This window comes from Rosa rugosa, chromosome 4 (genome assembly GCF_958449725.1).
Source record: "Rosa rugosa chromosome 4, drRosRugo1.1, whole genome shotgun sequence".
In the NCBI taxonomy this organism is placed as follows: domain Eukaryota; kingdom Viridiplantae; phylum Streptophyta; class Magnoliopsida; order Rosales; family Rosaceae; genus Rosa; species Rosa rugosa.
In genome coordinates, this window is record NC_084823.1 from 11919692 (window position 1) to 11933323 (window position 13632).

At 35.3% G+C, this 13632-nt stretch overlaps 1 protein-coding gene across 3 annotated transcripts; it reads left to right on the forward strand.

Moving 5' to 3' along the window:
- The first annotated feature begins 1220 nt into the window (after positions 1-1220).
- On the forward strand, positions 1221-10362 carry LOC133745603 (uncharacterized). 3 transcript variants are annotated; one of them, XM_062173702.1, is made up of 13 exons: positions 1221-1389; positions 1490-1696; positions 1857-1952; positions 2555-2643; positions 2746-2874; positions 3629-3749; positions 4551-4629; positions 4735-4844; positions 5678-5749; positions 6359-6537; positions 8255-8351; positions 9521-9568; positions 9812-9917. In XM_062173702.1, exons 1-12 carry the CDS (start codon positions 1306-1308, stop codon positions 9560-9562), a joined length of 1305 nt encoding a protein of 434 aa, XP_062029686.1. In that variant the 5' UTR covers positions 1221-1305; the 3' UTR covers positions 9563-9568; positions 9812-9917. The 3 variants fall into 3 exon arrangements, with proteins under 3 accessions (XP_062029686.1, XP_062029683.1, XP_062029685.1); XM_062173699.1 differs by lacking the exon at positions 9521-9568 and having other exon boundaries at positions 1223-1389; positions 9812-10362; XM_062173701.1 differs by lacking the exons at positions 5678-5749; positions 9521-9568 and having other exon boundaries at positions 1224-1389; positions 9812-10362.
- Positions 10363-13632: the final 3270 nt, after the last annotated feature.

Below are 13632 nucleotides of genomic sequence, written 5' to 3' on the forward strand. Positions count from 1 at the left end.
AGAATTGAATCAATTTCATGACTGAGAATTGATCAATTTTTCTTCTTATTATTTTACTATTTTACTTTTTAGAGTCAGTACTATGCACTGGTATTATTGCACAATAAGCTAAATTGAATCACAAAGGAGGATAAGCAGATCTAGTTGCTGCTACTGCTATCTTTTTTTTTTTCTTCTTTTTTCTTGGTTACATCATAAAGCTGCAAACACACATTTAAACTAGGAGAGTCTGTAGAGTTCCAAGACATTGAGAATTCTAGAGGACTCTAGCTATGACATGCAGGCAACACATTTAATGCTAATCTTGAAAACACAAGATTACAAATTACTCTCTTTCCAAGTTGTGTTTAGATCTTAGATCTGGACAGATTTGTTCTCATGGTCATTCTCAGTTTTTGTTCTTCCTTTGCTCCTCAAGATTCCCAAACCGTGAACAAATCTCCTTCTTCTTGTCTACCTTGTCCTGCCATGGAAGATTTCGTACACCTCTGCAACCACCTCTTCAGATCTCAGATTTCTTTGCTAAGATCTATTTTGGTTTGGTTGTTGTTATCCTTTTATGCGAGATCTTTTCGTAATCGGTCAACTGGAGAATGTATGGCGGCTCTGTCCGTATCCTCACCTCTGCAGACCACCCTTGGTTACCAATCCTTGCTCGCGATTTCCGTCGGAGCTCCGGTGACGAATCTGATATGGCGGCTGCAAAGTGGAGAGGAAGAAGAAACTTTGATTAGGGCTTGGGTTTTTTTGGGCTGCTTGGGCTTTTAAGTTTTAATTTGGTTTTTAGTTATTATCCTACTCATGTCTTAATTCTTATGAATTTCTGATTTTGAGGGGTTTATTGCCTGCCATTGACTTTGTTTGGGCCTCCATATGCCTTTTGGCTTTATGAATATCAGTTTCACGACAAAAAAAAAAAAAAAAATTTCCATACTTTGTATTGATATGGGTGAGAAGTAATTAAATCATTGATTGATTGGAATTTCTACAATTTTTGAATGTAATCGGATCCAATAGCCCACTTCAAATCTTCTCAAGCTTCTCTGCTTTGATCACGGGAATGCTCCTCGCGATCTCCTCCTTCCAGATCAGTACTCTAACTGGTCTCAACCTTGAAGATATATGGTTTGCTGGGTTTATTTAAACAGGGGTAAAACAGGAAATATAGGATAATATTTAAAATACTGGGGGTATATTAAGAAATTTGCTGGGTTTAAATAGCAACACCCAATGTGGGTCAAAGTTTTCAAAGTTGACTAGTGAACAAAAACTCGAACCCCTCCGCTGAAGAAGCTCAGACCAGTAATGGTGAAAGCAGTGATCGGAGAGGAAACCCAGCTCAAACTAGCCGAGGCTCGCCTCGAGCAATCCTCTTCTACCCCCGCCCAGGTCCTCTCTCTCTCTCTCTTTCTCTTCTCTCCACCAATACTATCACACTCATCGCCGATTCTCAAATTCACCGTCTTCTTCTGTTTGTTGTGCGATTCAGGTGGGGCTCGTCATAGGCAAGCTCAGCTCTACCCTCGACCGAGGCTTCGTCTTTGATTTGGTCCCGACTCCGCCTAACGACGCCGGAGCTCCGCCTTGTTCCCTCGTCGAGCCCGACAAGAGAAAGGGGCTCAAGCCCAAATCTCAGTCCTCTGATTCCCACTCTCTCTCAATTGACAAGGATTGGGTCGCCGAACATGCTCGTCAGGTCTATCTACATGATGTTGCATACATGCATTGCTAATTTGTTATCTTGTTTTTGCATTTAAAGAATCTAGAATTTGATCTCATTTTCGGGGTTTCGACAATTTTGCTTGTGTGTCTGTAACCAGGGTTTTGACTGCATTTTGTGTTTATTGATATTGTAGGTGTCAAGAATGTTGGTGGGCGGCATGAAGGTGGTTGGGATTTACATTTGGATCAGCGATAATGCATTCAAGAATTCAAACATTGTGCTTTGCCAGGTAGTATTTTGGCCCTGGATTGGACACTGATGTTTGCTTAGTATATATGTATGTTGTTTAACAGGTTGTGAGTACCGATCTTCATAGGCTGTATGTACTTTTGATGTAGATAATACGTTTGTGAAGCAATGCTGTACCGGAGAGTCGCTCGATGAGCTTTCTTTGTGTGATTAGTTACTGTGGAAGCATGTAGGAAGAGAGGAGATTGCTAGGTTGAATGTTGTTTAGCTCGTCAATGTTGGATTTTGATATGTTGTTTAAGACCTATCAAATCCCATCCATGAAATTTGCTAAGTTAACCTCTGATTTTAGTTGGCACACCCTTTTCATCTTCTAAAACCTAATATAATAGAAAATCTGACCACATATAATCTGTGTAGAATTCATTTGGTTCTCTATGATCAAATCCTTGCTGGCTTAGTGCTAGCTAAGGTTCTGAATTTATAATTATGAAAACCTGATGGAGAGATTATTCCTGGCTTATGTGTTGCAAATAATACATTGGATATGTGAACTCCAATATTCATTTGAAATATATCCCATGCTTGTTCTGAACAAAAAGAAAATTATTTTTGTCTTCATTAATGAAAAGGCCCTTGCAGACTGTAATGGGAGTTGCCAAAGCTGCGCCGCTCTCTGAGAGTGATTGGGATGAGAGACTTCTTATTCACATTTGCTATAGTCCAAGGAGGTATCTTTCCTATCTGAACTCAAGTATTGTTTCTCGTTCCAATATGCTCTCTTAATATTGTTGAAGGCTATTGCAGGCTCACTAACAAGTTTATTTGTGTAGATGGACATGTCGAAATTGTATGGTGACTTCAAATATTACATCAAGCAGCCTAAGACCTTGTGACTTCAAAATGGGAAGGGTCCTAACTTCCCTTCAAAGATTTAGGTGCATGTACAACTTCGATATTAGGTATGGTATTTTTCTAAAATTGATATGTCTTTATATTTAACTTAAAAATTGCTTCTGAAAAAGATGTATTATCATTGTCATTGCACCATGAAGGCAGAATTTATTATCTCTTTCTACTGTTTCTGGGTGAAGATTAGGGGGAACTATGATAGTTTCTTTGCATTTGAATGACCTATATGAAAATGAGTAGCCTAGGTTCCTGAAAGTTCTATCTATCAAAAATCATCTGCTATATTTATTGCGCTATAATTACATTTATCTAGATCTTAGAATTCATTGTTTTTCTTCAATGAAAGGTGATTATGAAATCCCTTTTCCATCATGGGTCCTACAAAACAGAGGCATAGAAAGATCAATGAAGTTGAAAGGAAAAAGTAAAAACAACTTTTGAAACGCCTCGTGCAGTCGTGCCATTTCCCCCCCCCCTTTCTCAGTGGAAACACTCATTTGACTGGTTGATAGAATTCACTAATGTAAAAGTAACCTGCATGCTGATGATTTGACTATCAAGCATATAAATGTCTAACCAAAATTATATTGGAGTCCTTTTTTATGCATTATGGAGGACATTGGAGTTGATCCTCTATTCTTTCCTTGTCTGTTGTACTCTATTTGGCTTATACCTGAGCCACTTGATATGATCTCATAGGACTGAGAATAATATCTTAGTAAATAATAGGATCTGTATTTCCTTTAGTGATACCTCATTGACTAGCTCTAGAATGTGGTCTCATGGTAGAGTTATGTATTCCAGGTTACCTATATCTCACAAGAATTCATCAAATGTTCAGACTATGAGTGAAGCTCTTCGTCATGAAATTTCAGTTCATGCTAAATATTTAAAAAGTGCAAAAGCCATGCTGGATGGAAATTTGGTAAGTAATTGGTTTATTTATCTCCTCACTTGTTACAGTTCTCTGCACAATATTTTTTCTTTTTTCTAAAACACTTGTGTGAATATGAAAAGCTGCAACCTGCCCATGTTTGTTGATGCGCTGGATGACCTTATTCTGTCATATGTTGATGTCTTTGATGGTACAATGATTTACCAAACATATAATTTGGAGTCAAAAAGATGTTATCTCAACCTCAGTTGTTTTCTTCTTTAGGAAAGAACTTTCTAACATATAGCAGTACTAGAAGGGCACTTCGATTAATATGGAATCTTTTGGTGTGGAGTTAATTAATTTCACCTCCAGTTTGAACTGATGCATACTAAATCAGTAAGTGTCAGTTTAGTAATTTGTTTCTTTTGGTTTTCCCTTTTTATTTTGTAGGTCAGTGATTAGGCAATATTAGGAAAATTGAAGGAGAAAAAGCAGAGGGAGGGAGAGAAAATGTATATAGAATGGTACATAAAGTTGACAGTAAAAACAACTTGAAGTAGACTATGTTTTTTTCCTTCATTTTTTGTTGTTTCATAGATTGTCCTTCATATCTTCTTTCTGGTCCCCTTTTCTCCCTTCTTTCAGTCTTGTATTTTCCTTTATCTCTAACTAACAGTTGAAATCTAGAACCAAAATCAAAAGTGTGAGAAACTGGGCTCTAATTCTCACCTTAGGCGTAAATTAATTATTGTGCTTTTTCCCTTGCCAGAATCATCTGTCATCAATTTCTAGTTGACTTTTCTAACCTCAACTCTTATACATGTGTTTCTGTCTTGCATAAAATTTTAGGTTGTACACAATGATCTATCCACATCAGATGGTTTGCATGAAGTAGAATTGCTGTTACCATTTGTGGAAGATACTGAAGGTATGTTTATGTATCCCTTAATTTGTTTAGTTTTCATTTTTTTCTTTTTGTGATGTCTTAACAATTCTAAGTTTTTATTCTAACATTTGTCTATATTGCGTAAAGTATGCAGCCAAAAAGATGCTCTTGGTGTTCTTGCTTTTAGAGGTTCTGTTTGTTCCTTTGCATACTTAAATATTCGAGAACCAATTTCACAAGCTGTTGCTGATATAAAGGTACATAATAGGAAATAACTATTTATTCTTTGGTCTTGATTTTTGAATGAGATGATTTATTTATTTAGTTTTCCAAAGTAATTTAAATTCACAGTTATCATCACACAAAATGCTGTCACTTTTGATTTTGTAATGATTCTTTTAATATAAGGGTATACAGCAGGCCATCACTTTAGATTCTTTGATCTTGATTTAGAATGAAACTAGTTATTGGTTTAGTTTCTCAAGTTAATTTGATTTCACATTTATCAGCAGTTGACTTTAATGCATATTCCTTTGGTAGAGTGCACATGCTCGTTAGAAGTAAGACTCATGTAGGACTGGACTGTATATTACAAATATATATTCATTGGATGAAATAAATAAAAATCTATTCTTTCATTTAATTGATCACATCTTTATGTGCCTTGCAAGTACATTTACTTCTAGGACCAACAGGGACTAGTAGGAATGGTCAGGCCCATGGTTTGCTCAACCCAATCTCCCCAACCCACTTTTCAGACCCAGGTTTGATACTGGGGCTCCTGATGAACCCTACAATCTTTAGGAGATAGGAAACTCTAGCTAATAGCTAGTTACCTTGAGGGGGATAGAACCTCAGACCACATGGGAGGTTCTGGGTATTGAAAACAAGAAAAAGAACAAGTAAATTCACTTCTATTGGATGGTGTCCAGGATATGTTTTGAAACACTTGAGCACCCTTAATGGTTCATAATTATGTAAGCTTTGTTTCTTAAACTAACTTTTTAATGTATTCAATTTAATTTGCTAGATAAGTTGTTGGGCTGTGCAAATTCCAGTGTCATATTTGCAGTTTTGTTGCGATTACTAGGTATGGCTAAGTAGGGTTTGGGAGCAAAATTTCTCTCACATGCATATTGGTTTCAGCTGTCAATCAAAAGGGGTAATACCACGGAAGCCTTTAAACATCAAGAGAAGCTGTGTTATATATTGTATTTTAATTCCAATCTACTGAAACTAATAGGTGGATGGGACGATTGAATCGATTATTTATTATTAGACATCAGCATAAAGCCAAAAATATATTGCAATGTACTGCATATATGCCAATATGCTGTAATAAAATAGATTTTAATTTCACTGCATTGGAACCAGTAGGTAGATTGACAATTGAAACAATTCGCTGTATCAAATAGGTACAAATGTACTAGTGGAGATCTTAGGGTCCATATAAATAAGGAGTGTTTCTTTTCTATGATATTCAAATATACTCAAAGCTTTGTTTGCTTTTGATGAAGCATTCTTGCATTCTTGCATGTTGGAGATGGTCACGAGGACAGATTGACTTCAGATATAGTAAAAGTAGAACTTCTGCAATGCATAGTGTAAAATTTAAATTATATTAATACATAACATTGCTCTTTAGTTACTGACTAAAATTTTGTTTTGCACCGACCTTGATATTTCTGTGATACTGTATTTTGCTAGTTTTACTCCTCATGGCCATTCCTCACCTACTGTAGAATCTTGAATTTCTTATATATTTTTGCAGGATGATATTATCACAAGTCTGCAAAGTAGACTAGATATCATCTGTGATGAGGCAGATGGAGAGACAGGTCCAATTGACACTGGCATCGAGAAAGCAAGAGATGATGCTGATAGCCAGGAAGTAGGAGATGGGATATCCAGTGGGACACCCGTATCCCAAATTGTACTTCAATCATTAAGGTTTGTTATGCTTATTTAATTCAGTAAAACAAGATCCTTCGCAATGAACTTGATTGATAATATGTCATGTCATTTTTATTCACCTGTTATTATACATATTTTCTGTACATTACATTACAGAAAAATGCTTCATTTATTTTCTTTTAATAAAACTGAAGCAGGTCACTATCTCATCTTTTTCATCTGTTGCACAATCTCCCCGCATCCACTCATTAGGTGTAGTTTATATATAAAACAGGGAAATACCGAAGTACTTTCTTTTAAGATTATATACTACGTTTCCCTTGAAGTTGCAACTCATTTTTCTTGCACTATCACCTTACTTTGATATTGTTTGTGGGTTATTTTTTCATGTCGCAAAATATTGAAATCAGTTAAGGCTAAGAGCATCTCCAACGGTGCTCCCTATTTTTTCATCACTTTTATTAAAAAAATAGCTAAGATTTATATTAGGAGCTACTTTTAGGGAACGAAAAAATCTTTCTCCAAATTATAAGGAGCCACAATTTACTATTCTCTTTTTAAGTTTAATATTTATACTTCATAATTATGGCAAACAAATCATAAAATAAAAAAATTGGAAATTTAAATAGGGAATTAATTGATTAATGCACTAGGGAGCCATTTTCTCTCTCTCCTCAGATTTAGGAGCACCTAGTGATTCCCCTATTTGAGGAGCACACATACAGAGCAAGGTTGGAGCTTTTTTTTTTTTTTTCCTGGCTTTCCCTAAATTTTGTGTAAGGAGCTCAATTAGAGAGCGCATTGGACATGCTGTAAAGCATATGTTAGACTGGTAGCAAGGTTCCTTTCGTTGGAAGCATCAGGCAGATACGGATGCTGAACTCGTCTTCCCTCTTATCTTTGATATTTCCCGACTACCATATGTCCCCGAAATACCAGATTCAGGAATTTGCCCATTTTGAGAAGTAAGAAGAGGAAGAAGATTTATTGTCAGTATCTGTGACCCTTCTTTCATTCTGCTAGCTCTGTTCTATAATTTGATTGGGAGAATTGAGTTCTTTTTCGTCTGATGTGGGATTTGTAAAAACAGCTGGGTGAGTCCGGGTTTTCGTAAAGTAAGCTGAGTCACTGACTGTTCAGTATCTACAATTGTTTGAGCTAGATGGTTTAGACTTCTAGTTGTTTGGACTGTTTCTAGATGGACCCCTCTTGGGGCCTCTTTTATTTATATTTTTGGTTATGGCTACTCTGATCTGTTTTTAGTACAGGCATTTACGGTTGTAATGGCCTACTCTGATTTCTTATTTCCTCTTGGTCTGTATTACTTTGGTTTCTGATGTAATGGGTGTTTTCTTTCTGTACTGATGTTATGGCCTTTTTTTTTTGTCGCAGAAAAGTGGTGTTACAGGTTATTAATTACAAGGGTTCAATGGTTTAATTTTACGATTTTCTTCATAATTTTAGTTAATCTCTAATGGTTTTCTCAAGTAAACTCACCTTTAAACCTAGGACTGTTTTCTAAATATAAATGGATTGTCATCTGTGTTTTGTACCCCCAATGTTGAAAGTAAATTATGCACAAATCATCCTTTATAAAAGTAACTCCCGACATTTTCTCGATATCAGTATATCTGTCAAGATATCCTTAAATTTTAGTGTGATTTATTTGTCTCAGCCATTTTGTATATTGATTGTTAGTGAATTGTAACTGCACTCTGTCAAACTGACCACATTTGTTATGCATTTGAAACAGAAAAGCATGCGGTCTTTCACTTCCTCGTCGAGTCTTTATTCCTTGGTTGGCTGGCACATTTGTGTGTGACTACCTACAACCATCGGAGACATTTGAGGTTTGTGGTTCTGACTTGATCACTACTTCTGCTTATACCAAAATAAAAGAAAAACATCACTACGCTCTTTACAAGGTGGTGCATCTCCATAGAATTTATGCTTCTTGATTTATTTTTATCCATAACGGATTTTCTAAATTAGAACTTTAAAGCTAAAGATAAAACGCCACATTTTCTTTGGCATATTTGGACTTGGCCATTGAGATTGAATTCATTTTCGGGATTTTGAACCGGAGGATGGGGTTTGGATGCATTTGAGGGCTTTGGAACCGGGTTAGCTTTGAGAGAGTGACTTGGCCTTATGGTTCTGGCCTTCTGGGAGATGGAGAAAAACTGAAAAAGGAAGAAGAGGACTGGTTGCAGAAGAGGAGTTCATCAGGGAAGGATGATGTAAAACAAAGTGAACTTTGCTGCTAAGACAAGATTGATGATCCATAAAAGTGAGTTGATCTTGTGCAATTCTAGTTTGAGGTCTAAACAACTAGTAAAACCTGCCAAAATTATTTGAAGTCACTCCTTGTAAGCTATCAAGAGCTGTTGAAGTGAATATATTGCGCAGATGAAATAGAATCAACATATGCAATTAGAGAGAGCTATGCCACGAAGTGGAACAAGCGAAATATTGCTTGAACTAAATAATGAAAGAAAACCTACTTCTGCAGTGAGTGTGTTTTCCATTATTGTTTTGATTGATTTAATTATTTTTATTTTGAAATAAAGAATACGCACTGGAGCTGAATGTTTCCATTTTGAAAGGGAAGATCAATTCTCTGTTAATTCCCTCTGGAAAATAAAAGGTTGATGGTTATTGCCACTGCTGGGGAACAAAGATTAGGACATGGTATATCTTATTCTATTCACTTGTAAATCTGCACCTTCTGCTAAGTTTTGTCTTACCTTAATATCTCTGACTACACGCCAGGATCTCAGTCTTTCTTGAATTAGATTTGAACCCTTGAATTGCACTCTCCAAAGTTCTAGTTTACACCCATTGTGAGTGATTCGATCTTTGTGGCATTCAGTATATGTCATTTTAATCTCCAATTTATATAGATGTTTATTCTCTTTTCAGACAATCTCGTATTTCTATTGCGGGAATGTCAGTTTGAAACACAGATTTGCTTGAATCTGAAGTTTAAATTCACAGTTTGGCAACATGTCCCATTTAGGTATTAAAGGATACATATGTTTGGAGTCTTGACTGCCACTGAAAGCTGGTATTTTCATATACCCTATATAAATCCGTGTGAGAAGCTTGTAAATTTTGTAATATCAGTTTGTGGAGTTGTTGCGGGTTGAGGAAAAAACATTACAGTAGTACCATTTTCTGGTTCTGAATAGGCAGAATAGCTCTCCTGTGGACTAGGTTTTAATTAGTATGAGCTTTTTATTCCCTTGTCAGTTGATTCTAGTACAAATTCCTCTCATAATTCTGACCTATGACTTTCATGCTCACTTAGGTTCTAAAAGATCGTTGCGTGGAGTTGTTATCTATGGAAGTTCCAACAGATGCCTCAAAAATCTTGGAACCAGAAAGAGAAGCCCCCTCTGCAGTCACCGAATCCTTTTGGGATGTGGCGGTGCCTCTTTCCACAGCATCTGGCTCCTGTTTGGAAAAGGGTGGACTTGACACATCAAGGGGTGAAAGTAGCCAAAAATCAACCGACACCACTGATGCCAAAATCACTCCTAGCATCATAGCTGCTGCTGTATTCCTTATCGTGGCTATCATTGTAGGATACATTCTAGTATCTGTCAAGTCATAGGTCAATCGAAGCCTTGGTTGTTCAAATTTGGTAACCATTTGTTATCCTATGAAAGTGATTAATTTCTTTTTACTGAGAACTGTAGTGAGTAGCCTTGCATAAATGATACTAGCAAAACACACTCGATGGGTGTGAATAATTAATTAAATGGATGTGAGAAACTTTATCAAAAAAAGTGGGAGTTGTTACAAATAGTGGAAAGTTTTTTCATGAGTGAAATGCACATGGTGGAAATTAACATTACATTAATGTTGGGAGGTTATTAACACATGTAAGTAGTATAGAGTTTGACGTACCATCACATCATCACCACTGTGTACTTTTAGTTCTAGGCTTGCAGCTTGCTAGTTTAGTAAGCGTCAATGTTTGTTGAATGTTTAATGAGTGATGCTATCTTATGTACCATCCTTTCTTATCTGCATATAGTTGGTAGAGAATAGGTATGTTATGTGGTGTTCTGGCTTGAGATCAATGACAACGGGATATGATTCCTTATTCGAAAAAACTTTCGTACAATCTGAAGCAATTGTGATTTAAGCTGGCCTATCCTTTTCCCCACCAGCTAGAAATCTTCTTGATTAAATTGAATGTGTACTTTGACATTTGTATTCCATTATGGAATGCCTTTGCTCTGTCCTCGTGTGACTTTACTCATTTGCGTATTGACTTGCTCTTCCATTATTTATGATGCTACCACCTTTATCAAGTGGGGTTGCCCTTCTAACCCGAAGGGCTTAGGGGCGTCTTCACTGAAATGAAGAAACCATGCCAACAACTGCATCATTTAGATATCACATGCTCTTCCATTATTTAGATATCACATTAACATAATAAAATGTTATGAGAAAGTTTAACAATACTTCCTAGGCATTGAGGTGGCTAGATCAGAGGAAGGCATTTTCATATCTAAAAGGAAATATGTCTTAGACCTACTCACACTTGCATACACCTATGGAGCAGAATCAAAAGTTAGCAAAATATCACAATCAAGTGCCTACTAATCGAGAGATATCAAATACTAGTTGGCGGACTAATCTATCTCTCTCACATTTGTCCTGATATTGCATATGCTGTGAGTGTGGTGAGCCATTCTTGCATGCTCCAAGTGAAAAACCACATGAATGCAGTATATCGTATTCTCGGTTAATTGGCAAAGGAATCATATTTTCTAAAAATAATCATTTGGAGGTGGCTGGATACACTGATGCAGATTGGGCCGGATGTATCACTGATAGAAGATCAACCTCAAGATACTTCACATTTGTGGAAGGTAACCTTGTTACATGAAGGAGTAAGAAACCAAAAGTAGTTGCCAGATCTAGTGCGAAGGCAAAAAAGAATGGCCTAAGGTGTATGAGAAATATTATAGCTACGTAATTTACTAAAGGATTTAGGGTTCAAGCCCAAACGGGCTATGAATCTATTTTGTGACAACAAGGCAGCCCATCAATATTGCACATAATATTATCAAAGAAAAGCTGGATTAAGAGATCATTAATATACCCCATGTGAAGACCAAAGATCAACTTGTAGATATTCTAACAAAGTTGTTTCTAGTAAGGTATTCCACAACTCAATTCACAAGTGGGCATTCAAGATATCTATACACCAACTTGAGGGGGTGTTTTGACATGAGCTGTATCAATTAACTTTATTATGATTATTTTGTGTATCAATTAGCATTAGTCTCATAGTTAACTTAGATACGGATGTAATACTATATAAACCTTCTTGAGAGATGAATAGAGATATCACATTATTCCCAAGGCATAATAGCTAAAATACCCCCTAAACTTAGCAATAATTGCCAATTTACATCCTCAACTTGCAATTGTGAAAATTAACACCCCAAACTTGGCAAAAACTGCCAATTTGCACCCCTCCAAATATGAGGTGTAATATAGTCATTTTATATTTATTTCTTTGAACAATAAAAATAAATGAAAAATAATTCTTTAGAGGGAGATTCATGCCCTTCCATCTACTTATTTATTTAATTTTTTGTACAATTTCATTCATGACTTATTTACTCCTTCATTCATGACTTTTTTTTTTTTTTTTGCAAAATTATGTCATTTTATTATTTCAGTAAGAAAAATTAAGTGGAAAAATAAAAAATTTAGCAATGAATCGAATTGATGAACTTTTTTTTTTTTTTTTTGCAATTAACATAGTCAATCTTTATAAACCAAAATAAAGTAGTTCATCAATTCGATTCGTGCTAAATTTTTATTTCTCCACTTAATTTCTCTTATTGAAATAATAAAATGCAAGCATAATTTTGCAAAAAAAAAAAAAAGTCATGAATGAATGAGTAAATAAGTTGATGGAAGGGCATGAAATATCTCCCTTTAAAAAATTAATTTTCATTTATTTTTATTACTGAAAGAAATAAATTAAAATTACAAAAAATATATAAATTGACCATATTAGCCCTCATATTTGGATGGAAAACTTTGAATTTGACAGAGGGGGTGCAAATCGGTAGTTTTCACCAAGTTTAGGGAGTTAATTCTCTCAATTGCAAGTTTGGAGTGTAAATTGATAATTATTGCTAAGTTTAGGAAATATTATGGCAATTATGCATATTTCCAAATACCTTTTGATACTTTTACTCTAGTTATTGCTTATGAAATCTAAGAAGACTATTTCAATCTGTAACTATATATTATAGTGAAACTTCAACCCTAAGCTATTGAAAACATGAAAAACTAGGGCCTGTCCGGTAACGTTTTTAAAAATGATTTTTCAAAAACCGATTTTGAAAATGAAAACGAGAAAACAAAATTGGATTTTTGAGATCCGAAAATGTGTCCGGTAGTTTATTTCGAAAACAATTTTCAAAAACGAGAACAGCAAAAATGAGTCTGGTACCGTATGAAAATATAAAAAACAATGAAAATGTATACATATATCTCCGTGTTTTCTAAAATATGAGAATGAAAAGGTGAAAACGTCTATTTGTCGTTTTCCTGTTTTACGAGTAAAATAAAAAATCATTTTCAATTTTTATTTTCTGTATTTTTGAAAACAGACCAACGAACGCATTTTCAAGCCATTTTCATTTTATAAAATGAAAAAGATGACTTGAAAACGTTACCGAACCCCACCTAAAATTTGGGTAAGATATACAACTTCGTACTTTGAGACAAACTGATGATCATAAATATTTTTCTTGCTAGCTATCTATTTGAACTTTCTTTTCGATTACTTGCTAAGAACATTATTAGGGTTGTGCATTTGGGGTCTTTGAGTGTTGAGTTACATGATGAAAAGGATTGGTGTTCATAAGAAACTTGCCATATAAGTAACAGGCCTGTGTGAAAGGATACAAATCTAGTCTCTAGTCTATATATACCAATTAAGCAAAGATATAATTGTTCAAGCTAGGAAGAATAGTTTAAACATATATGATAAATGTACTCAACATTGATACACCCATATTCACATTATTTTCATTTCTAGTATACTAAGTGGATTGGTACCCTAGCTGCCTACCTCACGTAATTTTAAAA